A 27,840-nucleotide genomic window follows, 5' to 3' on the forward strand; every position below is an offset into this window, starting at 1 on the left:
GTTACTAGAAAGTGGCAGAGCTCTCATCCATAAGTGGTTCTCGGTGCCTGGAGCATGAAATATTCTTTTAACGGAATATTTCCAAAATCATCCAAGATGATAGATTCATTCTACTTAATTAGTTTAGCATTCAATTTTCCTTTTGAGTTTTTCTAATACCAAAATAGGAATTTGTTGATCATTTCATTTGTTTTTAGCTCAGTAAAACCCAACTAATTTCTTTGAAACTGAAAATATCTCTTATTCTAGCAGTGACACCAAAATGTGATCATTTCTCTGATCCTTATTTTTAGTGTTCTAAAAATAATGTTGGAAAATTGATTTATGCAGCTCTTTGGTTCAGAGAGTTCTGATTTCTGTGTAAGTGCCTAATGCAATTTTTCCATGAAAAGTGCAAAAGCACAACCAGATGACCTCAGCGCAACCAGCCCTTTGGTATTATCACAGTGTTGCTCTGAGCTGTGTGGTAGGCAATATGTTCGTGACCATCACACAGAAAACACAGAAACAGTCATGGGCGTGAGCAAGGGTCCCTTGTCTGTATTACAACATACTTTCCAGTACCAAATTGGACTGGAATCCCGATGCACTGAATATCAGCCTTTCAACTGGAGGCGGGAATGGGTTCTGCCTCCTAAGAACCCTGCTTGTTTGGAGTGTCTCAGTTCTCGGGGTACAAGACCAGAAAGCACTGTTTCTTCAATATGCCAAGCATTCTTAGTTGGGGGTGATTTTTGAAAACTGACTTCTGTATACTTCTCAGGAGATTTTATGGTGTATTTCTAAAGACTAGGGGGTTCTTTAATAGGAGGAGTCTTCTCTCAGCAGTTCCCTATGAAGGGATTGTAGCTCATACTGAATGATCCAATATTGACCTTTTATAGTTTATTTGGAATTTACACAACAGTGTTGGATACTGATTTAAAAAATTAGCTATGGAGAGCTTTGTCAGTTCTTACTGTATCACCATATAAATGTTAAACTTTTGGCTCTGGGAAGAATGCATTCCACAGTCTGCTGTGTAAAGGACTCTCAACTTGGATTTCCATCACTAGTGTGTTTACACAGTGAAGTTCCTAAAGCAAGAGCTTCTCTGCTTAAGTGGTCAGGATTTATTTTGAAGATGGCAAAAGACATCAAAGCAGCTGCTCAGAAAATGAATTTATGTAGCGCCCAGGTGTAGGTGTCAGATCAACAGAAATAGAACAGCGGTTCTCAACCTGGGGGTTGAATGATTATTTCACAGGGATCGCTTAAGACCATCGTAAAATATCAGATATTATGATTCATAACGATAGCAAAATTACAGGTATGAAGTAGCAACAAGAGTAATCTTACAGTTGTGGGTCACTACAACATAAGAACTGTATTAAAGGGTCACGGCATTAGGAAGGTTGCGAACCGCTGAAAGGGAGGCTTGAGCAAGTGTGTAAGTGACCTTGGTTGAGGTTGCCAAATGAGAAGCACGGGGTACAAAAATCAAGTGTCCTCGCAGTTTAAATCAAGAACTCTGCCAGTTGGAGTAGGAAGGGATTAATGTACATGTGTTTCAGAAATCACTCTGAGGGAGGCTTGCAAAGAAAGCAACTTTTATATTTATGCTGCATTTTCAGTGGAGGCTGCTACCAGGCAGATGGAGAAAGGTGCTGTGTGTGGTGGTTAGCAAATTAAATATTTCTGCTAATTTCCCAATAAAATTGGAAAGCATCAAAAACTGTCTTATAAATACTGGTTGACATTTATGCATGGTAAGTCATATTTTTAGAACTAAATCGAAAATATTAAATGAGAGGGCATGTTGCTACTCTTCTAAGTGTTTGAATAGACACCTCTTAATTAAATATTTTGTTTACTATCTATTTATTTTTTGCCAGGATTTTTATTTGGAAGCTGGTGTGGTTTCATTTCTTTGGCTTCTAAACTTTCTCATAGCCCTGGGGTCCTCACCCTTTCCGGCAATGGGCATTACCACCTGAGGGAGTTAACATCCACACCTCACAGCAGAGGGACATTGAGTGGCTCAAGACTACAGTAGAGCGTATGGGCTGCATTTCTGCTTTTTCCAAACCTACTACTCTTCCTATTCAGAATTATCAGAGTTAGCTCTAGACAAAATACTATCTGCGCTGTAAATAAGAGAAGGATTAGCATTGTAATGAAAGCCAGCGAGTACTAAATCAATTTGTTTCTTTCTATAAGAAATAAAAGCTCTCCTTTTTTCCTATGTTTGGAAATACATTAATTTTAATTTTCTTCTTGAAAGAAAATTCCTTTGAGCAGACTAGCACAAAACCTACTGGAAATAGCCTGTTGTTTTCCCCCCCCAAACGTAACAGATGTAACCAAATAGCCAGGAGGAAATATAATAGCTTGTTCGCTTCTCATATGACCTCCGGAGGGTTTGTTTATCCATCAGCAGATGGTATTTAATTGATGAAGCAGTTTGTGAAACCTGAGACTATGCGTGAATACTTAATGATTCGCTAGCAAACATAAGATTTTGTTTATTAGCAGTATGTACTTGTGACCACAGGGCGTATCATATGAGCATGTGTGGCCCTTTTCACACTTATGTTTCTTATCTTTTGTGAAAGAACATGAGGCCCAGCCAAGCTGGGTACCATTCAAAACTAACACAGTACAAGCGTGTAACTTTCTCTCACTTCCTGAGGGGAACGTGGTTGCTTTGTAAGAAACAAAACATCAGGTGGCAAGGAATGCAGAACACCTTCAGGAAGATGTTCTAGGGACAGCCATCGGATATTTGCAGTGAGAGCCGCAGCAAAGATGAACGACACAGATGAGAATTCTTAACTCTGGTTTGGGTAATGAATGTGAGATGAATAAGCCTCAGCAACCTAAGCCAGAAGAGCCCTAACCTCCATCAAAGAGTGACCTTTGTCTTAGGGGAAAGGATGTTTAATTTCAGCCGTTCAGCACTGTTTTGACATTATTTGCTTTCATTGCAGCCCCAGAACCTGAGACTCTACCATCAGCACCATCAACAAAGGGTAAATTGCTTCCTTGACTCCTCGTGAAGACATGGCCTGTATCGTCGGTGTTCAACTTTTGTCCTACATTTGCTTTTCTTTTAAAATACTTAATTGTCCTTCGGATGTTTGTTTGCTTGTTTGTCTGTTGTTTGTTTGTTTTTTCAGTGATTTCTATTAGAATATCGACCCTGTGACTGGGTTTGGCTGAATAGAAGCTCTGGGACACCCATGAAAGCCACACCACCTCGGATGCGGCAGATTCTTTATTGCCTTGTCTTATAGTCAAGGAGATTTTCCTTAGCTTCTCCTAACTTATTATTTCCAGTGGAGACTTCTGGCTTCCCCAGGCATAATTGTGCTTCCCTCTGGGAGTCTTTTTCTCACTTTTCAAAATCCTAACTTTTGCAGACTTTCTTGAAAAGCGTGATGATCATTCCAGATCTGAAAAAGGGTGATGTGTCACCAGATCACCCACTAGGAGGTGGGGAAAAAGGGGAAAAGAACAACAAAGCCAACCCCTTATAGCTTTTTTTTTTTTTCTCATCAAAAGAGAAAAAAGCAAAACCAAACTAAAACCAAACCAAACAAAGAAAGATCCCTGTTCCGGTGCCATCCTAGCCATTGCCCACATTTTCCTTCACAACACGAGCTCCCGGTTAGTGTGTTGTATCTGCAGCTTCCAAAGGCCCACGCCTCTGCCCTTTTTTCCATTTCTTTTTCCAAACTTTAACTGGCTACATTTTTATTCATTTTGTCTAAAACCACAGGAATTGATTTCAGTAGAAGAGGTTACTTCTCGTGTGGATAAAATTTCACCACTTAGAATTTGCTCAAGCGAGAAGTTAAAATTGAGCATATCCCACATTTAAGTTGATTTTACATTTTTTCCCTTGACTTGGTTCCTTCTTGATAATCTTTTGTGTGGTTTCAGGACCCAGAGACCTGGGAAAGTGACAGTAATATTAGTTGGACACACAGTTACTGAGTGGGTGACTCCTTTCTTTTCTTAATGGCTGGGGTCACAGTTGGCAGATTCACATTCATGGAGTAATATATTTGTATCCACTTATGTGTTCTTGGTTATCCTTAAAATGTTTAAATCCTTTACCTCTGGCCTATGAATATAATCTCATTTCAAAAATGTTTCCCTTGATATAATTTCTAAATTCATTTTCCCTATTGTTTACATGTGGACTATTTTAAACACTAAGCAGAAAAATCTCCTGCTTTGGAATATTAAGCCAAATTTTAATATTTTACTCTTGGTGTGTCTGAAAAGCAGCCTTCTATGCGTTCCTCCTGATGGTATAGCTTTGAAACTTTGTGTGACCATCTCCTCTAAACTACACAATACTTTTGAGATTTTCCAACACCTATCTCAAAGTGAAAGAATAAGGAGACCTCTTGGAAAATGTACAAATCTTTGACCAAAAAGTTTGAAGAGAAAGGGAATGATGGGAGGAGAGAGAAGAGAGAAAGAGAAAGAGAGAGAGAGAGAGAGAGAGAGAGAGAGAGAGAGAGAGAGAGAGAGAGAGAGAGAGAGAGAAACAAAATATCAAAAGAAAAAAAACCCTAAATTCGACATTTCATGTAGTGATGGCAGAAAAGTAGCAAAACAGAATGTGTCCAGCTTGAATCAAAAGGTTTAACTGTGTGGCATGTAACATTTCCTCTCAGTTTGTAGCTCCACTCTTTCTCTGCTAACTAGAGATTTTTCCTTTCTTTAGCTCCACCAAAGACCAAACGACCAGGTCGCCGCCCCCGTCCTACAACCACACGTAGTCCAGAAACGCCTGAGTCCAAACCGGGTAAATGTGATACTTAGGGTTCCAGTGACCAGGGATGCAGTGCCGTGGCTTCTAGTTTGTCAGCTGCCACGCCCCAAACAGCTGAGCTTTAGGGAACAATATGGTTGGTTTGTATTGTTGAACATCTGTATACTCACTCTCTACATTCATATGATATATGATGCATCTACATCTCTATTAGTGATTAGTAAATGCACAGTGTGAAAAGCTGGCCCACTTGGTGGATTATTAAAGCAAGAATCCTTCAAGTCTCACAGCTGGTACATATCCAGGGCAGCTGAGGTGTGGAAAAGTGAGAGGAAAAAGGTGAATGGGAAAAGCAAAAGGGAAATTACATTCAGAAAACAATAACACAGTTTGTGTACAGCTTCTGCCTTAAGGCACAATGTTAGCCTCCTTGGGATCCCATTCCGTGGTATAACCAGTGTTCTTGGTGCTTTTGCTTCCCTAGCTCTGGAACCTGCCACTGTGCCACCGCAGCTTTTGGTGCCCACAATTGGTAATTCTGCATCTTCTCTTGTTTTCCTGTCGTTTTTTTTTTCATGGTCTCCAACCAAGGCATGACTGAAGTTCTGTCAACCCATCACACCGTAAACCACGCTTTCCTTCTTCTCTGTGTGTGTGGGAAGAGCCTGAAGACTGGAGGATTCTTCCAGTACAGTCTCCTGCAGTAATGCAGGGAAGGTCTGTGGCCGTGAGCACAGTTTCCCACTGCGCTGCTGACCCTCTTCCTTTAGCCCTGTCCCGGTGTTCAGAGAGCCATCTGTTCTTCCTCACGGTTGTCTGTAGTCACCCTGGACTAAACAAATGGCATGGATTTGTCTGGTTTTGTGGCTAAAATTTCATTGCTTTATTCATCAAGCCTGTAGGACTCTGAAAAACTACACATTCCTATTGGAGAATGCTTTTAGTATGTTTGGATACCATAGATTGATTATGTTCTAGGGTCCAGTATAAAAGTGGTAGTTGTCTTTGCAACTTGAGAATATTAAAAGTTCCAAGGTGGTTTTTATTATTTTTAGTGGCAGTGTCATGCCTATAATTGTTTCATTGTAACTTCTCAGAATTCAGTTGGTCTCTGATTATTTTAAGAAATTCCCCACATCAGTAGCCATGCCATTGCTTCTTATGTTAACAGCAGATGTTTATGGGTAATTTCCCGGGTTCCTTCTTAATCAGCTTTAAAATTCTGTCTTATTGTTTTGTGCTTAAAAGAAAGTTGCTAGCAAAGCAGAAAACTGATATACTTAGTTCTTCTTAAATGATGTATTTAACAAGGAAGCCACATGATAATTAGCACTTTGACTCAAAGACACATTTTAAGCATTTCCTTAAGATTGTTATTCTGGGGGCTGGAGCAATGGCTCGGAGGTTAAGAGCACTGGTTGCTCTTCCAGAGGTCCTGAGTTCAATTCCCAGCAACCACAGGGTAACTCACGAACATCTATATTGGGACCTGGTGCCCCTTCTGGTATGCATGCATACAGGCTGGCAGAACACCGTATACATAATAAATAAGTAAATCTTTAAAAACATGGCTCTTCCTAGGAAACTAGTGTTGCAAATGAATGACAAAATGAGCATTTCCACCATTCCTGGAACTATTTTTATATTTGCCTTGAGTTTTCACAGAGTGTTTCTCAACTTATGCATCCTTATTTTTGACAGTTACAACCATGACCGTTATGCTAATTTTAATACCTTTTCTTTTAGTTCCCAAACCATCCCAGAGACCCAAAGCAACACGCAGGCCAGAGGTACCTGAAACCCAGCCTGGTAATCAACACTTTCCATGCCTTGGCATCTAAATGAGAAAAGAATATACAAGTAACATTGATTTCCATGCCAACAGCTTAGCTGTGACACTGATTATGGTACCTTTTCCCCTTCAGACTTAAAACCACCTAAGCAGTGGCTTCCTAAGCCCAAAGTCACACCTGACATGCCACCAACTAAATCCGGTAAACATTATTCCCACTGTCTTGCCTAAAACACTTTATCAGTGGAAATGATGGTTTATACATTGGACTAACCCCAGAGCTGAGTATCATAATTCTGTTCTTTACCTTCTAGAAGTATTCACACTAGGCGTAAGAAATGAGAATCTTTTATACCTGATAATCTTATAAATCCCACACTTTAAAAAAGCATCTTTATGTCTTTCCTAGTTTATAATGAATAGAAGCTAGACTTTTCTGTACATAGGGATTGACTTCCTCTGAACTAACCTGTTGGCATTTTAAATCATAATTACTTAACTCGGTGGTTTTCTACCATATTAAAAAAAAAAAAACCAAATTTATGTAACAGTTTTGAAAATTCTGTTTACAACTGAAGAGCTCTCCTAAGATGTCAATTAGTAGAAAACTAAGAGATCCTTCTCATTATAAGCAAGCCCATCACGTAATCAGTCTACATCAACCTAGAATAAACTCTGCTCAATGTCTCCAAAATAAACATTACAAATACTTAAGGTTGCTTTTCTCTTCATTTGTGTATTATGTTTGTGATCCAGCCTATGTGCCTGCTCCCCTTGGAACTGAAGATCGTTCCCTAGCCATTGGTCACAAGTGCTTTCTTAACTGACGCTCCCTTGAGAGTTCTCCTCTCATCTCTCTTGTTGCCTGTATTTCTAGTTCAATCATCATTCAAGCTTTCCTTATTTGTTTCTTAAACGTATTTGCTATTTTTGGCAGTGGCCATTTTAACATCATGACAGGCATTCATGCATCTGCACAGCGAATAGCACCTGAACGTCACACTTCTTTGACCTTCGGGGTCAGATTGCTTGTCCACACTGCTAGAAGCCAGAGGGCTCTGTCCATCCGTCTTTCAAAGCAAGGACTTTCTGAAGCCTCTACTGTGTGCGCAAAGAGAGCTGGCTGGAGCTTGTGGTGATGAGCCACCCTTTCTGATAATGGCCCTTTCCCCTTGATTCCACATGATTCAGATGCAAGTGGACCTTTCTGTGGAGAATGCATTTTATGAAAAGAAGTTCTAGCAATGTCTTCCTCATCTTGTCCCAGCTTCTTTCCATCTCTGTGTGTCATTAGCTCGGACACTGCTCTCTGATGCATTTTAATCTGGCTTCACGCTTTGGTTCCCTGAACCACCAAGGCTTAGAGGACATTAGAAAAGGAGAAATTTGAATCTTACATAGAATCTCTTAACTTTAATGAAAAACTACAATTTAATGCCACTTGTAATTCTTCATTTTTGATCTATGAAGAATTATTTAATGTATAGAAATCATATATACTGAGATTAAAAGGCTGCATTGTTTCTTTTTATTCTGAATTATTTTTATTCTTTCAGTGGGCGGGGTGGTTTCTAGGAATTAAAACTAGGGTCATATTCATGCTGGTCAAAAGATCTATTGCTGAGCAATTTCCCCAGTCCTCCATATATATCCATACACTGGATAATTACATACAAATTATCCATTTGAGACAAGTAAATACAGAAACATAATAGTCATTTACCTCTATCTGTACGATTGTCAACAGTTGGCAATACTTCTCCTATTCTCACAACTACCACTCCTCCAACAGATACAACAGAAGCCTCTGTAGCCATTTTCAGAATACTTTAGTATAACCCATCATACAACTATAGAACAAGAGTATCCGTGTAGGTAGAATCAGATAGTCAAACATAGGAATATAATTTTCAGTAATGTCATAGCTATTCGAAGTGAAAGTGTGTATGTGTGCAAGATGGGTGGGCACAGAATCTGGCCATCTACTGGCAGTATTAGTATTCTCAGACTTCACAAATGCTTTCAAACACAACAGTCTTATATTCCTTGCCCACCTCTGTGTCAGAACTAATAACTTATAACTTAATAGGTAGAAAATCTTTGGAGTCTACTAACTTAGCAGGTCACTAGCTTCTACCAATCTTAAGATTAAGAATATCATCAGATAGCATCTTGGGCCTGCAGAATAACTTCCCCCATCTTGCTGTACCTGACTGATGTATCCAACAATGTATTTTAAATTTGCTTTGATTTATTACTTTCTTTGTTCTTTAAAACTATAAAAGCTTCAGGAAAATATTTCCACGGTGGAATTTAGAATTTGCGGTAACCTAATTCTATGTTTTTGGGCCATGGTCCCTCACAATATCTATCTATAGAATAAACTATCTCTTATATTTTTAAGAAAACAAGAACAGGTTTAAAACATTTCCTCTTTAAGATAAATCACTTTGAACATTTCTTAACTTCTGTGATGTCTTGCTTCTGGCCAGTCGCTACCACAGACATTGAACCTGTAATTATGAGTGGGAACCAGGCTCCGGTGACAACATGAAGCAATGACCTTTTAGTCTTTAAGCACATTTTCTGCTTATTGTTGGATCCATTTCTGTAAGGGTCAAGGGGATTTTTCATTCACACACACAAAAAATTCTTATCATTGACTGCATTTCTCACTATAAATATATCAAGAGTACTTAAAGGACGTTACTTAGTTATAAGACTCCATTCAGCTCCTTAGATATCCCTAGCTATCTTGCTTTGCAAACATTTCACAGAGTCAATGAATCTATTCAGTATTCAATTTTAGTCTACATTAAAAATAAATTTCTCATATACTTCAGAGTACCTACCCCTTAAGCTATTATTCTTGTTATTCTTTTTTTTGAAGATGTGAAAGACTTTGGTTTTATAAAAGTGATTTTAGAAAGCATAATATATATAGTAGTGCTAATTGTAATGACTCATAAGCCTAAAGTGAGTTTTTCTAAGGACAATTATCCAGAAGCAGGTTAGCTGAGGTCCCCCTGATGTGATATCAACATACGCCATGTTTCAAACTCCCTTTGGGTCTGGAACCTCTTTCATGCTAGCAACTAACAATAAAAATTTCAGAATAACCAAAACAATGTCACACAGTCTGCCTCAACTGTCAGGAGACCAAAATTGTTTGACATATATATTACCAAGAAAGAATTCCAGATCAAAGAGACATTTTTTTTTGTCTCCAAACTCAAAAGTCTGAGAAAACTTCAGAAACCTTACATTCATGTGTTCATCTTTCTTTAGTTCTGAAGTCACACAACCACAATTAACCACTTTGCTTTCTCCAGCCCCCAAAACATCACGAACAAGAAATCACCGTCCACATCCTCAGAGACCCCAAGCCACCCCAAGCCAAAAGATACCTCAGACCACACCAGGTAAATGTGGTTCTTGGTTCCCGGAGCACTTAACTGGATGTGATGGAAGTGGTAGTCCTACTTGCCACTAAGGGAGAAGGCTTAAACCAGATGAAGCAGCTGATGCCAGCATGATGCCCTAGCCAATCCCAATGACTTCCTTGTACTGCTGTCATGGGAATTCCTTGATACCTGAGAATTGTATATGTTTTTTTCTCTGACAATTTCATTATACTTTGCTCTTTGATTATAAATTGGAAAAATATCTTCTTTTACTATATTTGATTCAAGAGTCACACTCTTTATTAGATTTAGCATTTTAGCATCTATGGGCTATCCATTAGAGCTAACAAGTGACTTATTTGAACAGAGAAGCAACTCTTATTCAGACATCATAAAGAGAAATAAAGAATAGGATTAATATCAGGGAGTCACTGTTTCATCAACTGTAGACACATCATTCATTCTTAAGTAAAAATTAATGTATATGTGGTCCAACACGTTTAATGTTGACCTGAAATTCTTAGTCTTTATAAATTTGCCAGCAAGAATGGGCCTGACTCCTACAAACAGAGAGAGGGAGGTACCATGTATGGAAGTAACAATAAAAACATAAGAACTAGAAGTGTAGCCTGACTAAGGAAGGGTGATATTTGCTTAGTTGAGCCATGATGTTGTTTTTGGAAAATCCACAAAGATGATCACAGAAGTCCAACTTCAGTGACTGCTCTGAACCCATTGGCATGTCCTGCTACCGGTCCTAACCAGGTCTGTTCTGTATAGTGAGGAGATGAGGTAACAAGTTCTGTGGACGAATGACCCTCCAGGTCTAGCTCTTTGCTTGCCTGTGCTCAAACATAGGTCCTCATCTTTCTCCAAAGCGGACTCCCAACAAAATCAAGCATTGTCTATTTTGGTCATTCTTCACTGTGTCTTGTTAAATATATCAACAATTGTATTTTCATGACTCCAGCATTTGTTTTTCAGTATATGGCCTTACAAACTATGCTTTCACATTAATTCTTATAATTATTAAATATGATGTTATCACATGCATAACATTTTTTTCTAAGCAGAATTTTCTATCACATTATTTGCTAATGGAAAAGCAATCAAAACCTATAGCTCACTGTAGAAAAAAATAAGCAAAATCACCATTAACTGTATAGAAACGCTAAGGATAGGACTGTGTTGTACAAACATCTGTGGATGCTTATATAGAAATTTTAAAGTTTTTGGTCTTTTTGTTGTTGCTGTTTTTGACTAAAGAACCAGTGCTAGACTGGTAAAGCTCATATTCAGGAGAATTTGGTAGGTTTTCCACTGTGTTTAGCATCTCATTGTTTTAAATTGCTTTGGATCATTTCTCACAGCAGACTTAGGTAATGATTCTTTGTATCCTTCTGTGAGTGCTTTTGTCTGTTCACCTTGAGTGTCCCCGTGGTTGCTGAGGAGATTATGGTGACACACCCTGTTTCACTCTGTCACAGGGCTCACCTCAAATCATTGCAAGTTTTCTTACCATTTAGTAGAAAGGTACCCTGGTTAATTTAAGACAGCTACCTGATCTGTGCCCCTTGAAATTTGTGTCACATCAGTGGAATCTTTGAAGAGTCGTGACCCCTGGCCCTCCTTTAGGCCTCTAAGACAACAGGATTGATGGCACAGTGAAAGTTATCTGAGACATCTTCTTTCTTCATCCCAAGCTCTATGGAACTGGTTTTTGGCTCTTCTGATGTTTCAGTGACTTTTTAAATACTTACCCTGGTAAATCACCAAGTACAGGACCTCCCCAGGCACATTTGTCTTAAATTAAAGACATCACTGTGGAGTGGGTTCAAAATTCACACCACTAGAGCTGAATGGGGATTTATAACCATTGGGGGTTAAATATATGTTCAATGAAATAGTGATGGTTCCTAACTTACATTTCTTAAATGTAATTATATCTATTATTTTTGTGTCTGGAAGAGTCTCAATTATTAAAGAAATATTTGAATCCCAGTGACAGGATTTCTTAGCTCAAACTATTAGTTTTTTTTTTTAAGTTTAGAAAAGATTCATCATCCTAGGCATAGCTTTTGGACTCATCAACACCATGTTCTTTTCCATCAGCTTCAGCAACAACAAAAAAAGTCCGCCGCCCACGTCCCAAACCTAAAACCACACCCCATCCAGAAGCACCTCAGACTATATTGGGTAAATATGTGGTTTATGATTTATTCTGTATTGGAAGGTGTTCGACATATCTCTTCAGGGTAAAATCTCCTGGTTTGCAAGGAGAACCTCACGTGCCTAAGTAACTTACGCTTCTTTCTTAAGAATATTGTTTCTTCATGGCCGTTATGTTTATTTTTCTTACTCTCTGATTATATTCGCATCTTGAAGCTGGGATTGCTTGGTATAGGATTGAGCCACAACAATCTTATCAAAGCTATTACATTCACTAAGCTTGCACTCACCCTCCTGAGCCACCTCAGCCCTCGGCTCTGAAATAGAAGTTAGGTCTTATTTACCACTTAGTTGACAATAGAGCAGCCAGAAAAGCTGTTTCTGCATAAGCAGAAAGGAACGTAAAGCAGCATGCTTGTGCAATCATAAAACAATTGGAACAACCCAAATGCAACATTTTATGAACTCTGAAAATTTAAATAAAAAATCCAAGATAATTCATAAGAAATTAGCGCAGGGTTTGAAGGTTCAAAGGATGAAAGAACAGATGGAGAACATGCCAGACTTGACTTCCTAGACATATAACATATAACATGTGTTCCCAGACAAATGCTCTCTTGTCAGTTCTCTCACAGAATGCTGAAATCTTCAGATTCATCCGATGGGGTTCAGTGGTTCTCACTTCTGCACAAGATCATGCTCTTTCTATTCATAGAACTAATGAGAACACAGCCCAAGGATGGCAGAAACGAAGAAGTGGTTCTTCATCTTGTTAAGAGACAGCATGTTCTTCAAGGACTTCTCCTCTTAATGGGTGTGGTTCCAGCTTCCTTAGAGCCATGAACGCCCATCATAGACAAACCATAGTGTAACCTCAACACTTCCTACATTTTCCTCCTTCTCACCCTATACCTGTTTCTCTTTGTCAGCTACTAGCAAGTCATGGGTCTAGCACATACTCATGGGACAATATAAATACAAACTTTGTATATGTAGTGATGCAGTGTTACAGGGACAGAATCCCTGGAAATCACCATAGAGTTTATAAACTGTGGTATGTTAATATTTGACTATCAAAATTGCTCATTGCATCTGGCATTGATCACTGTTTCCAGTGGATGTATTTTCTGATTTTGCCTTTTATAAAAGTTCTGGGTATCTTATAGTTTTTTATGATAAGTCAGATTTTTTTTTATAAAGGTTACCATATTAGTTAAAATTGGATAATTACCAGCAGTGAGATTCCAGAGTTGATCTCCAGGAGATGCTCAACAGAGTCCAAGGACTGAGACTAACCTCCAAATCAAATGTAGTGATTCTTTAGAGAAGTATTCAAAGAAGAAAGAAATATTCATTTTCTCCAGTTAAGAATATTAAAGTTAAAAAAAATAATATTACATCCCAAGAAATCCTGTTTTTACTGATGAGTTTTCTATTATTCTGTATGTTCATAAAGTCTCTTTGATGTCTTTTCTTCTCTTGATCAGTTCCTGCTACAACCCTTGAAGCAGTTGTTAGAACTGAGGCTCCAGGACTGACCTTAGGTAATGGCATAGCACGTCTTTCCACATCTGCATTTCTTATCCATTTGTCACCTTTATAACCACTGCTTCTGGGACTTCACAAAGCTTCTGCGTCTTTGGGTCCTTCAACAGCTTCAAATGTTTGAGTGTTAAAAGGCTGTCTTGTTTTTATAACGTCTTATTTTTACGAGTCAATGTATTGAAAAAGAATACACACATATACAGATACAGGCTCACTGTGACACCTTAGACTTTTTCTATCTCTGCTTCCATGTATCATGTTCATCACGTGCACACTTTTGTTATGTGGTATCCATCTCTGTCCGTGTCTTCAGGGGAATCTGCACCATCTAGGCTGAGCTAACTGAATTTGTGAAGTTCATATAATGTGTTTTTTTGAAGATGTAAATTTCTGTGTTTTAATTATGTTCATGCTATGTTTGGTTTTTGCCATTTTAGGGAATGTTAAAACTTTGGTTTGATGGGGATGAATATAGAAAATATTCTCAAGGCTGGTCAATTGATACTGTCAGGACTTTCATTAGCATGAAACCACCCACACTACCCTGTGCACACAGTAACTGCAAGGTTTTGTAACATCTCTTCATTTGGGAACCCTTATGAGAAGCTATAGGAAACATTCTTAATATATAGATTCATATTTCTTTATGAGTTTTATTTCTTAAAGTAATCCAAATATCATAAAAAGCACAATATCAAGGATAACTACTACAAAGCTCAAAAGGGAAGTTTCTTGAAACCCAAGAAATCATAAAAAACATATTCCTAGTCAACATTTCTAAAATCCAGAATACTGTATTAACCTGAGGTTTTCTTCCTTCAGCTCCCAAGCTGCCTCAACAACCAAGGCATCCACATCCCAAACCTAAAGCTACAAGGAGTCCGGCAGCACCTCAGGCCAAACTGGGTAAATCCCTAGGGTTTCTGCTAAGATCCCTGGCAGCCCATCCAAGCGGGTCTTACAGAAAGTATAATGGCAGCTCAGATGGGATAAGGGGAGATAATGTAATGACTGAAGTCCTTATGTGCTATGTGCTAGGATTTTCTCTACAATGGTTGTTTTTCTGGCGATGCTAGTCATTACAAAGTGTTCACAGTAAATATGCACAAAAATGAAACAAGAGAATGAGCATATGTCTGCAGCAGAGAGGGGTAATTGAGCAGTTACTGCCAAGTCCTGTGAGTCATAGTAGGCATTCAGGTCAGACAACAGTAAGCACTTTCTGCATGGTGCTAGGGAGTAGATACTGCAGACTTTGCAGAGAATGTGTTTTTGTTGTTTATTTCCCCAAACTGCTTATAAATATAAAAGTAATTCTTACAGGGAAGATAACCTGGGAAAGAATGGGGATGTTCTGAAGGCAGAGAATGCTTGACAGCTAGTGAAAGGAAGCAAATTTCCTCTTACGAAAAGATAGGGTTTCCAGAAATTGAATGGTTTTAATGAGGCTCCTGCAACTAACGGCCTATAGGACAAGTTGAAAAGTTCTAAATGTTGAACTTGGGAGCTTAGAGAATTTATTTAAGGCCACACTTTCTTTGGGTGTTGGACAAGGCTGCCTTGATATGTCACAGACAGAGTGACTGCCTTTTGTAATGTACTCGAGTTGGAGATCTTGTCAATGAGGCAAATTTGGATTAGATGTTAGCCTTGTTCGCTGTAGCAGAATGACTAGCACAGGCTACTTACAAAGGAGAGGTTTATCTAGTTCAAATCCTTGAGTGTTCGCATTCCGAGGCACATCCCAGCCCCTGGAAATGGCTATTCCCTGCTTGGATCATCTCCTGGCACGGTGCTATGGTGGGTGCCTGCACAAGGTCTAGTGAGTGATCATATTTCAGCCCAGGAGGAGAGAGAACTGGAAGAACCAGGTTTTTCCTTTGCTATTCACTCTGGAGAGCTCAAAGGGTCACACAGAACTACCGAGGGGTTGTCCAAGCTGTCTCATGTCCCCAATGACCTAAGACCTTCTCACTATAGCCTATCATCCAAAGGTACCACTACCTTGTAACAGCATTCATGGATGAGGCTTCAGAGGACACAAGCCATATTCAAATGATAGCTATCTGTTTGGGTGCATTAGTAAGCTCAGATCATTAGAAAATGAGGAAAATTTGAAGGTACTCTATATAAACATTGTAGGCCAGTACCCACAAATGTTTGGTTCCACTCCTAGGAGATGAGTTGGCCTCTGAGATCAGAGACACTGTATCATTTTAGTGCAGAGAGTTAGTCACATGGCTTAGTATTTCAGAGACGTTTCTATGCTGCCAGAATTCTTTTGAATGAATATTTTAGTTTTTGTAAGTTCTAATGTTTGGTATAGATGTCTTGATTATTTGTTTTTGCTATTTTTGGCTAGTTTCTACTTCAGTCTTTGAACCAGTTACTCCTTTAAAAGAGGATCCAGTGACCACAATAGGTAACGATACTCCTGACTCTCAGCAAATACTTCATTCATTGCCGGCTTCATCCCATATTGCCACCCAATTACATTCTTCATTTTATTTGAATTGAACCTGTTTAGAAATGCTTACCTCTTATTTGTTGAATGTGTGGGAAGCCGTGGCATGGATCTATTTTGGGTTATTGGTCTGCCTTGTAACAATATTTAAATGTTGCTTTAAGGTTTTGGATTAACCAAATTCTTGGTTAAGACCAGTTTCAAGCACAATTGGTGTGTCTATCTCTAATTTGTGCAAACAAAGCTACAAGAGGAAAATTTCTTTTATTTGTTAGTATGTGAGCAATGTGATTTAGTAGGTTGAATAGCATATACTATCATCAGGTTGCTATCTTTAAATACTAAACTCCATCCTTAATATTAATTGAAGTCCTCTCCCTCTCCACCATGGTTTTCATGTTCCTCAGTCACTGTAGCCCAATAAGATAATTCCAGAAGAATTATTTTAAAATACTAACTAATAGTTTCAATTAATATGTCAGTATTTCCCCCCAAAGGTACGTTCAATAACAAAAGATTCAATAACATAGTAGGGGGTACAGATTCCACATATTGCCTGAAACTCAGGAAAATTTGCCACGCTTTGTAATACCTAAAGATTTTTTTAAAAAAATTGTAATATGCTGAACCATAACTTTAAAATAAATCAATGTACTTTTTTAGCTTCAAAAATGTTTGAAAGAACACAAACTTAAAGCCATCCATGTCTAGATATGAAACCTGAAACCAGGCAGTGGTTGCAATATCACCTTGTTTTGGGTTCCCCTAGAGAGGGGACTCTTGGAAGCCTATTAGGCACTCATGGCTGGCTAGGCCTTTACAATTGGAAAAGACATGTACAGTCCTTCTTTTAACTAGGAGTAGCACGAAAGTTACTTTCCTTCTCAGTCTAGAGGCTAATAAAATCACGAGAAGCTGTTTTGGAATGGCTGCTTGCATACTTCTTAACTTCAGGACTGTTTGTGCAATCACATTTTTTAAACCTGGTGCTTATTTTCTAAGTGAGCTTTCTATATGCTTCTTACAAAACATTAGAAACATGTAAGGATATAGGTAAAATTGTCCTGAAGTTTCCCCTGTTAGAGACAGACAACCATTGTGACATGAGGAATTGCTTGCTAAAGCATTTCAAAATGAGAGCAAAAATGGTGCCTGATGCCTGTCTGGGGGATGGGTGTGACCTGCAGTTTGGCTAGTTGTACAGAAGAATTGGTGTTTTCTGAGAGCTTTACTAGGACAGCCGTTCCACAGTGTTATAGAGTGGGTACTTCATCAACAGGGATCTATGCTTACTGTTCTGAAGGCTACAAATCAAAGACCAGGCTGCCTCCAGTGGTTTCCCCTGAGGCTTCTCTGTGGCTCACAAATGGTTGCCTTGCTATCTTCACATGGCCTTTCCTCCATTTATAAGCACACTCAATGTCTCTTCTAATAAGGATATTTGGCAAATTGGAGAGCTGACCTTATAATTCCTTAATTACATCTATAAACATTGTATTTTCAGTTGGACTTTTACCCTTCAGTCTATGAATTGTGAGGACACATTTCATAATACTCTCAGCCAGAAACACACACACACACACACACACATTCTAGATTCAGTGTTTTGCTCACAGACTCATTTTCAAGTAAATGTTGTGTCCGTTTATACATGTTTTAAAGCTCATATTTATTAATTCAGTTCCTATTACAGACCGTGAACCTGTTACAGACCTTGAAGCACCTGTTGCTTTTAGAACTGAGGCCCCCAGGACAACACTAGGTAACACCCTTACTTGCCAAGAGCTTCTATTGCTCATTGTATAGTCCACTAAGTCTCCATCCCCACAAGCGGCCTTTCCACCCCTCCGAGAAATCATTCATCCCCTAATGCCATCTGCTATAGAGTTCAGAGCATCTTACAGACACACTTCTTGCTGTGCTTATGAGAGCTAAGCATGAGCTTAGTTAAAATATTAATGGCCACATGGAATATTTGAAAGAGTCATGTTGTCCTGTGTTTCACGGAACAGTGTTCTGTTTCATAGCCGAGTTTAACCATGATCAAAATGGCTGCCCATCAATAGCATCTACTCTTATGCTCCTTGATACATCCAGGTTTCTAGATCTCTTTCTGAAAATTATTGTACAGTATGTTTGTTTCTTTTGTGTTGTAATTTAAGCAGTGATACATATATATATACACATATATATAAAATGATGATTTAAGTAATTATACACCTTACTATAAATTTGACAAGTTGGAGATGACTCATCTGAAATGTTAAATTATAGGCCTCCTTCTTAATATGATCCAGATGCCCCCTTCATTAAATCATTAAATGAATCCTTCCCGATCATTTCCCCTAAAGTGGGGCTCTATGACTTTCTCCCAATGAGTATCAGTCTCCTTGCCTCAACTGTGACCAGGAATTTACTTCAAATCACTGTCAATGGCAAAAAGAAGACATGCTTGTTAAAAAAGAGTGAAAAAGTCTAACTAAAGGAACAACTGCCTGCACCTTTAGGAAATCTGAGAGTTGTGAAGGTCTCTTGTGTCCAGGGTCGTAAGATCCAAAGTAACACGAGGCTTTTCTTTCTTCAGCTAGCAAAATGTCACAAAGAACCCGCCGTCCACGACCCAGACCTAAAGCCACAGTGAGCCCTCAAGCACCTCAGACAAAACCTGGTAAATTGGGTAAATTAGGTGTCTTTAGGGTGAGCCCCGGTTGTCTGTGTCTTCTGAGACTCAAACCAGTGGTGGTGGTAGTAGCTCTTACACTCCCTGAGTATCAACTTCTCTGTGCTTGTTTTAAGGAAATTATGGGTAGGTGAGACACAGCAGGATTTAAAACACAACAGAAGTTTAGCAAATGCTTAAACAACATTCTTTCAGATAAAAGTTTAATTATATTTTTCCCTTGGGGCAATTGATACTCTAGTCATATATGTTATACGTAAATGTTCTAATTTAAATATGCATTTAAAATCTCTTGGCTTATTGTGTTGTCTTTGGCCAGTTCCTCCTGTAGTCCTGGAACCTGTCACCTTTACACCTGAGGCCCCAGTCACAACACTAGGTAATGCTGCTAAGCCGCTTTTGTAACAGGTCTTCTCATTGTCACACACGAGAGTTGAATCTTACTTCATGTGGCAGCTGGATCATTCTTTGTGGCCATTCAGACATATTCATCCAAAAATATGAAGGCCTCATAATTATCTGCTTTTAAAATGTCATACATGAAACTTCTTTGGGCCGTTTATCTGCCATGTTGCCTTCTTGAAGTGTGTCCTGTTCTGTGTTTTGTTTTAAGGGGGTGTCACTGTGGCTGTTTCAAATGTCTCAGCTACACAGAAAAGCCATTAACAACTTCATGGAGCCCAAAGGGCCAATGGCACATTTATGTTTTACTTTTTCTGCTGGCATAATATTTTGTTGTTTCATTTCTATTTAATGAGGTTTATTTTGATAATTATATAGAAACCATATCATATATTTGAATAATTAAATTATAAATCACAAATCATAAGTAGTGAAAATATCTACTATCCATTCAAATTTAGGCATGGTTCCTACTCATTTTTGTTCTAGCCAGGCCACCTTATGAAACTTAGATAATAATTAGTAACTTTTATTTCTATAATTAAAAGGTAGCCTCTTTCTTCATAGAATTTATGATTGAAAAAGAACTGGATGATAGAAAGCCAACATGCTATCCTCTTTTCACCTTCTGTGACTTCCTGACTCATAAATAATGAAAATACATAGTAATACAGTATTTTCTTTTTTTAGCTCCCAAAATACCACAACAAATACATCATCCACATCCCCAACAAAAGCCCATAATGAGACCCGAAGTACCTGAGTTCAAGCCAGGTAAAGCATATGCACCCAGTTTAAGCAACCTCAGCAGTGTGACCTAGCAAGGGCCTTGGAAGTTATCTGAACGACTGAGAGCCTCCAGTGCATCCCCGTGCAAGCAAAGCTGCACATCAGGGGCCAGGGGAGGCACAGGGCTCCACTGTACAGCTGTTGAACAGACTAGACTGAGTGAGGGAAGTCTGTGGGCAGCTGGATACCCACTGCTTCCTGTGTGCAAGCTTTTCAATCACCTTGCATTCTTACAACTTCTTTTTATGTCCTAAAAACAAGATTTCTTCAAGATAATTAGATCCAGTTCAAATAAAAAAGCATTTATTAATTACCTTCTATCTCCTCCTATTCCTACTGACACTTTGGAGTAAAGCAGGCGGGGGAGATAGATCTTGATTTTCAAACTTGTAAGACAGAGTGGAAACCTTTTTTTATACATAAATATGGTTGAAGATGGCAGAGGATGAATCTATGCAAGTGCAAGATTAATTTTGGGGGTGCAAACAAAAAGTGTTAGGTACATAAATAAATATTTGAAGTCGGGAATTAAAGGTTAAGGAAGAGTAGAGTCTTGAAATCACGTTAGAGCATGACTGACGAGAAGAAAGGAGGGGAACAAGATGAAAAGAGTGAGAGGAGTCTCGGGAATGCTGCTGTGAGGAGTTTCCCCTTTAAGGCGGGAGGAGTATTCCTTTCACCTCAACCAATTTTTTGGTCTGCCAGACATCAGCACCAGTCCTCTCTCATAAAGGCATACTCCTTTGTCTGTGATGAAGGAAATCCATCAATTTATCACGCTGTTGGCCCATTTCCTTTCCAAATGTGAGCTCTAAGCAGTGTGTCCATAGTTCATTTTGGATTATTAATTAATCAGCAATAATTAATAACTACTATAGATACTAATTATTTATATTATTTTTCAATCAATAATGTTAATATCAACAAAATGTTTATATTATTAATTGAATAATTGATTAATTAGATCATTATTATTAAGAATGACAAATGAAAAAATAGGTGCCTGATTTGGGTATGACAGATTCTTAGGGAGGCAGCTTCTTGCTTTTCCAGTTTAATGGTTTTTAAGGATGGCGCATTGTCGTAGAAACAGGCTTGTAATCATGCAAAGAGCTCACCTCGTGTGAGACCCGCCATAGACCTTCCTCATGTCGTCTGTCAGGCTTGTAATCAGGCAAATATTATTTTATGAAGATTTATAGTGAAGAGATTTTACTTTTTGATTATTTAAAGCAATCATTTGATTTATTTTAATGCCTTTGCTCAGTTCCTACAACAGAACTTGAACCTGTGACACTCAGAACTGAGACTTGGGTGACAACAAAAGGTAATAACACATTGTGACCCTGGCTATGACCTCTCCTTTGTCACTGTCAAACTCATGACATCAATGTCATAGTCACATGTTCTGCCTTCTGTGGTGGCACCAACACCTTGTTTGCTATTCTATGAAAATCTTCATTCTGAAAGAACTGAAAACTATGGCTCTTCAAAGAGCTCACCTCTCGTGAGACCCGCCATAGACCTGCCTCATGTCCTCTGTAAGGCTTCACCCCTCATGAGACCCGCCATAGACCTGCCTCATGTCATCTGTCAGGCTTGTAATCATGTGCAATCACTTTGTCCTTGTGTGTCCTGTGGAGAATGTGACTCTTAAAAGCAGTTCTCATACTTCTAACAATTACTATAGTATGAGAAATTTCCCTAAATATCTGAAATTCTCCTCCTCACTATTCATCCATTCACCTTGACCATGTAACCTTTGTTCTTTGACCTTTCACTTAATTACATGCTCAGTCTTACTTTAACAAACTATCAAGAACTCCTGATCAGTCATACTCAACCTCCACCATGTCTTAGCAGTGATTCTCGGCATTGTTGGGGAGAGTGGTTCTCCCTCTATGTCCAGATTCAGATTTTCTAAGTATCTCAGGTGGGTTGTCCTCGAACTAGTGTTCTTCCTGTCTCTGCCTCCCAAGTGCTGAGATTACGGTGTGTACTACTGTCTCTGCCTCCTCGACCCGTTTATTCTACTAAAGTTCTCTTTTGTCCTCTTCACTCTTTGACCTAGCTACTATGCTTTATTTTTTCCATTGACCTAGCCAATAGACCTTTGCTTGTGAAAGGAAACAAGAAAATATGGATGAAAGTTTTGAATTAATAAGTTGAAAATAGAATTGCCTAAAATATGATAAGTTTTACCAAATTTGGCACCATTGCCTGCGCAGCTTTTGAACTACAGACTTTGTTATAATTGAAGATTTTCTTTCCTCAGCTCCTAAAACATCAAAACGGACCCGTCGTCCACGCCCCAAACCTAAAACCACAACAACCTCTGAGGCTCCTCTAACTAAACCTGGTAAATTGAATTTCTGCTCACAAGGGGACTTGTAGCAGCTCTGGGAAAGCCATGAGGAATTCCAGTGGTAGAAGTATTAGCTCATGTGGCTGAAGGCACCGTATGACTTGCTTCTGCCACCACTGCTGTGTATATAGGGAGAAACATTAAGGACCTGTGTCTTGGATTGCTTGTGCTCTCTGTATTAGTATCATCTCTATCCCCACATACCTGAGTTGTTACTGATTATTTAATTATACATACTTCTCTTAAAGACAAAATGTCACAATGGCATAGGTAGTGCTGTTATGGGAAAATTCCCTGAGAGCTGTTAGGGGCAGTTCTTGAACGAATGATTGAGAAGTTTGGATCTGAACCAAAAAGCATCAGTGACCTTTCTATCCAGCTAGAACACTCTCTTTCCCCAAGGATAGCAGAGAGCTGTCCCCCTAAGTACCACACTTATGAGATAGCTCCTGTCCTGCTTTGTTGAGTACCTTTGTCACAAATGAGATCTCAGCCCAACCTTACACAGGACTTCTCAGGAGACACGTGACTCGCTTGCTTTACCCTCGGCTGCATCTCATACAGAAAACCTGTTTGCTCTATCTACACACATGTAGAAATGTTATTTTCTTAAAGCTTCCATACAAAAGACCATGATCACAGATGTTGTATCTGTGCAGCTTTGGTGGTAAATGTCTACAATTTCTAGGTCAGTCAATAGTAGCTGGAATGAGGTACTCCACATACCCAGAGGAATATCACCTTGACTTTAGTAAGATGTTTAGCACACAATATAGGCAGCAACTGAGTACTTCTTAAAGGAAATGTTTACTGGGGTAGAAAGTGATCAAATCATGAAATAACAAACTAAATCACAGACGGTTTCTTAAACTTGCTCTCCACTTATTCCAGGAAGGGTGTATTGTTGTCGTGCTGAATTCTCACATGTTTGTTTCATTGCCTTTAATTAGTTGCTGCTACAGAGCTTGAACCCAGTGCTTTTAGAACGGAAGCTCCTGCGACTGTGGGTAATGAGAATGCATGTCCTTCCACTAGCAGTGTTTCTCCCATCACACCATCCATCACACCGCCAGTGCTTCTGCATCTTAGAACCACTCCATCTTCATCCTCTGTTGTCACACTCCAGTGCAGTCTTTGTCTTGAAGTCATCCTCAGTTCTATGCCATGTTATTAGTTGAATTTCTGAGCACGCTGCATGGACTAACTTCAGGACATCAAACTGCCATATCGCTCACTACTCAACGTCATGACAGGTGATCACGTTCATGTCTAAACAGCGCTGGCTAATACCGCGTCTCCATGTGAATCTCCATCTCTCACATTTATGCTGTGCATCCCTCAACAACTGTGAAAATGTGCTTCTTTATTCAGAATGCTTTTGGGTACATTGGAAACTTTGTGATACATTGGAGCAATAGTTTGAAGAATGGTGGTTTTAATAAGTTGTTAAACTTAAAAGAGGCAGGCTCTTGAAATGTTCAAACACTAGGTTTTCGTGATTAGAGACTCCTTTTCTAGAAGGTTCAACAGTCTTTTTAAATCAAGGATCATTTTGAGATTTTGATGAGTATTTTTCAAAGGCTTGTCTTCATATTTCCAAACATTCAAAAATTTCCGACAAATGAACTTTTGATTTTATAGTTATTTAAACAGTAGACAAAAAAAATTATATGTAGCCATCTTGTTTTCTATAGAAGCTCAGGACTACTAAAGCTTTCTTTAGTGTAGTCAGGAAGGAATCTACCTTGTAAACATGTAAAACCTGACCAACAGAATTCCACAGTCGTGAGGGGACAGGCAATGAAATGTCTAGATCATCTCATGCACAGTGACATAAAGTTAGGAGTGTACCATGCCATCTTGCAAGTCTATGCTATGAAATAGTAGGCACATAGGCATAAGTTAGCCAAATATGAAAAAAAAGCAATTGTCTCTTTTCTGTTAGTTTGAGACTGAAGATATTCTCAAAATTAGCCTAAAAGTGAATTTTTAACTTGTCTTCGGTTTATTTTCTTCCTTTCTGTCTAGTTCTTGGTACAGTCCTTGAACCTGTCAGTCTTAGCACCAAGGCTCCCGAAACATCAACATTAGGTAATGGTACCGTGTTCTGGAGTGGTTTGTCTCGCTCGTTTCACACGCATTCCACTGCCATCCTAACCTCATTGTCATCTGCTTCATTCTTCCCATCAGCCACTCCTCAACTTCATATGCTACTGCTTCTTGAGAAAGTAAAGATTCTTAAAGGCTACCCGTGGACCAAGAATATAGCTATACTTGTTACCTTATTTGAATGCATAGTGTATTTTTGTCTAAACAGGGCTTCCATCTAAAGCTGAATTTCAAACTAAGCTATTAATGTCTACATCTTACCTAGACAGAGTAAACTATAGCAGTATCATTGGGCAATGGATTCTTGAGAATCCTGAGAAATTTCAGTGTCAAGTTAAGGTCCTACTACCTGGAGTTTGGCTATAGTTTTGTTTGCGATTGGAGATCTATGACTCTCTCCATTGGTTGACTTCATTTTATATTTTAGGTTTCTTTCTTAAGAATCTTTGGTGATTAAAAAAAATATAGAAAATATTTTAAGCCCAAGACATACATGCCCTAAATTTCAAGGGAAGGTATTTTAACCCCAATCTTTGTTTTCAAAACCAACAGCATGAAATTAATATCAACTTTCTTCCTTCAGCTCCTAAAGTACAGCGGACCCGCCGTCCACGTCCCAGACCTAAAACCACAGCAAGTACTGATGTGTCTGAGTCCACGTCGGGTAAATGTGGAATGCCTGCTTTGAGGGCTGCTAGCAGTCTGCCATAGATGGGTCCCAAAACCATACCAGTAATGGGAAGCTGATGTTCTCGTGCCATTTAAGGAAACCAAGTCATTGGGTCCACTTAACAGTTGCTCCCTGAAGAGCTTCCCATACGAGCATGGCTTGGGAAAATATGTTCCTAATTCCCCAAGTAACTTGGTTTGGATCAAGTTCTTCTCTTGAAAGATGAGTTGATGGCAAGATTAGCTTATTTACTCGTGGTCACGTGTTAGCATTGAAACATAAGATCTGTTGCTGTGGCCTTGGTTATATAGGCAGATAATTTTTTTCAACATCCAAGAAATACAACATACTGTTTCCTTTTTACTTTTGTACATACTGCCTAAGAAAATTTCCAAAGCTGTCATCTATAATAGTTACAACCAGAAAACCACGTAGCTAGGAACCTCTTAAGTAGACAGAACTAAGAAATACGCAGCCAAGGTCAAAGTTGTTGACTATCTTCCACAACATTTTTGATCTACTGTGACCAACTTTTTAGAAAGCAACTGTTTGTGTCTTGCTCTAGAATTTAAAACATGTTTGTCATTTGAAACTCATGTTTTGAAAGAAAATTTAAGGAATTTTGTGGGTGTTAAATTTTCTCATGTTCTTGCTCTGGGCTTTGAACTTGATATTCTTAGTACTGGGTCTCCAGAAACAACATTGGATAATGATTTTGTGACATTCAGAGAATGTTTTTTCTTGCTGGTTAAAACTCATCTGCTGCCATGCCAACATTGTTCATACTTTGTAAGATTGTGGCTAGGATTGCATTTCATACTTTGTAGTCAGTCACGGAAACTCCAGTGTCACCTGCCTGTCATTTATCAGCCATCCTTGGAACCATTGGCAGATACCAATCTGCTATGACATTCTTTTTAAAACTCCATTGGTCCACATTATTGCTCCTCTCTTTGGAGATTAGACCTATAAAGCTACAGTAAGAGACATAACCTCCCTCTGAACAACTTATTTCCCATCAAATCAGTGTGCTGTGCTTATTACTCTCATTTGAAGTCATAAGGTATCCCTATTGTCAAAAAAAAAAAAAAAAATAAGCTGTGCACTAAAGCTCCACATTCCTACACCACTGATGATGTCTGCCATGACTTACTGATGGCTCTTGCTCTTTGCTAAGTAGAGACTTTGCTGGGTAGTATTATTATTCATTCCTTGCTTAACAGATGAACGCTGTGTCTTGGATTTCTAAGGAAACTCCTAGTGATGTTCAGTAACGAATGAATAATTTCTTTCCAAGGAGGATGCTTCAAATCAGGATCAGCGATTTTAGTCTGAGAAGGGTTAGATAGTAAAAGTTTCAGATGTTGTGGGCCATCCAGTCTTTATCACGACTGTTTACTTCTGCTGTTATAGGTGAGAAGTAACTATATTAGCATGTGAAAAGGCCCTGGCTCATGCTGCCTCATGCTGTGTCCATGTTCCAATGGCATGCATTTCATGCCATTTTCACATTTTACATGGTGTAAAATATTGGTCATTTTTTATCGTTTTTTTTTTTTAAAGAAAAGATTTACAAGTTAACTTAATCCTCTTTTTCCAGCTCTCACTGAACTGCAAACTCTTGTTTTGAAACCAGTGACTTCACCAAGCCTAGAAATGACACAAAGTCAACCTGGTAAATTGCTTGATTTATATGACTGCAGTAAGAGTTTGTATGTTCAAATATAAAAACTCCTCTTTCTATGGTTGCACACTGATGCTAAATTAGTAATACTGTATCTTCTACTATTCTATTATATACAAAATATCTATCCTTGTTTCATTGAGTTTGCTCTGTATTTTTTGGATAACATTCACATAACTGATTAAGCAGTCAGCAAAACCTCTGAGGACTGATTATATCCCTTCTTAATTCTATCCACAGTTATAAAGATGTGGTTCTATTAAACAGTGAGCTAAATGTGTGCTTAGCCACCTTAAAGAATGCTAGTTCATTTGTAACCATTGAAGAATCAAAACATCATTTTAATATTCTTTTTAAGTTTCTTAAATATATAGAATCTTTTAAAACATACTGACTTTCAAATCACAAACAAAATTTAAATGTCATATTAGGAATACTGCTGTTATTCTCTAAAACTTAGCTTTGAAAAATTGGATTCCATTTTTTTAAAGAATAAATTATGATTTCTTTATTCTGTCTTTTAGTTAGATGAGATGACAGTTCAGTACTCCTATTAAAGATTTAAGGTGTGTTTATTGACAATAGCCAAAACAGTTACCATGTCATGGATTCAACTCAATTATTAGGGTTTCCTTTAGTGCTTAGCTAATGCAATGGTTTTTTTTTTTTTTTTTTTTTTTTTTTTTTTTTTTTTTTTTTTTTTTTTTTTTATCAGAACCAGGTCACTTGATCTTACCAGGTATCCAAAACTCTTCGGAATAGTTAGTTTGTCTAATTTGCCTAATGTTTACAACAGCACATCTTTGACCAGTTGTACCATTGTTTGATTTGCTAGTTTCTGATGACCTGGAATTGGTTGCATATAGTACTGAGTCATCACAGAAGACAATAGGTAAAAATGTTTCCAGCGGGAAAGTCAAGACTATATGCTTTTCCATCTCATTGCAAAATGCATCATTAGATGTGATTGTGCTTTTGACAATTCATAGCCACCTGCTT

At 38.5% G+C, this 27,840-nt stretch overlaps 1 protein-coding gene across 8 annotated transcripts in view; it reads left to right on the top strand.

Annotated features, from left to right (window-relative positions):
* LOC119825216 (ABI family member 3 binding protein) overlaps positions 1-27,840 on the top strand; it is a 213,737-nt gene that overhangs the window by 134,369 nt on the left and 51,528 nt on the right. The window contains exons 19-37 of one of the 8 annotated variants that reach the window (XM_038345948.1): positions 2,970-3,011; positions 4,721-4,801; positions 5,253-5,300; positions 9,893-9,982; positions 12,077-12,160; positions 13,621-13,677; positions 14,501-14,584; positions 16,041-16,100; positions 17,836-17,904; positions 18,727-18,810; positions 19,142-19,201; positions 19,915-19,998; positions 21,281-21,340; positions 22,289-22,372; positions 23,329-23,385; positions 24,407-24,469; positions 25,071-25,151; positions 26,758-26,832; positions 27,677-27,733. The exons of the other annotated variants lie outside the window; for them this stretch is intronic. Coding sequence (XP_038201876.1) covers positions 2,970-3,011; positions 4,721-4,801; positions 5,253-5,300; positions 9,893-9,982; positions 12,077-12,160; positions 13,621-13,677; positions 14,501-14,584; positions 16,041-16,100; positions 17,836-17,904; positions 18,727-18,810; positions 19,142-19,201; positions 19,915-19,998; positions 21,281-21,340; positions 22,289-22,372; positions 23,329-23,385; positions 24,407-24,469; positions 25,071-25,151; positions 26,758-26,832; positions 27,677-27,733 — 1,320 coding nt within the window. The remainder of the gene's footprint in view (positions 1-2,969; positions 3,012-4,720; positions 4,802-5,252; positions 5,301-9,892; positions 9,983-12,076; positions 12,161-13,620; positions 13,678-14,500; positions 14,585-16,040; positions 16,101-17,835; positions 17,905-18,726; positions 18,811-19,141; positions 19,202-19,914; positions 19,999-21,280; positions 21,341-22,288; positions 22,373-23,328; positions 23,386-24,406; positions 24,470-25,070; positions 25,152-26,757; positions 26,833-27,676; positions 27,734-27,840) is intronic. 8 annotated transcript variants of the gene reach the window in all.

Source organism: Arvicola amphibius, chromosome 10 (assembly GCF_903992535.2).
Source record: "Arvicola amphibius chromosome 10, mArvAmp1.2, whole genome shotgun sequence".
Lineage (NCBI taxonomy): Eukaryota > Metazoa > Chordata > Mammalia > Rodentia > Cricetidae > Arvicola > Arvicola amphibius.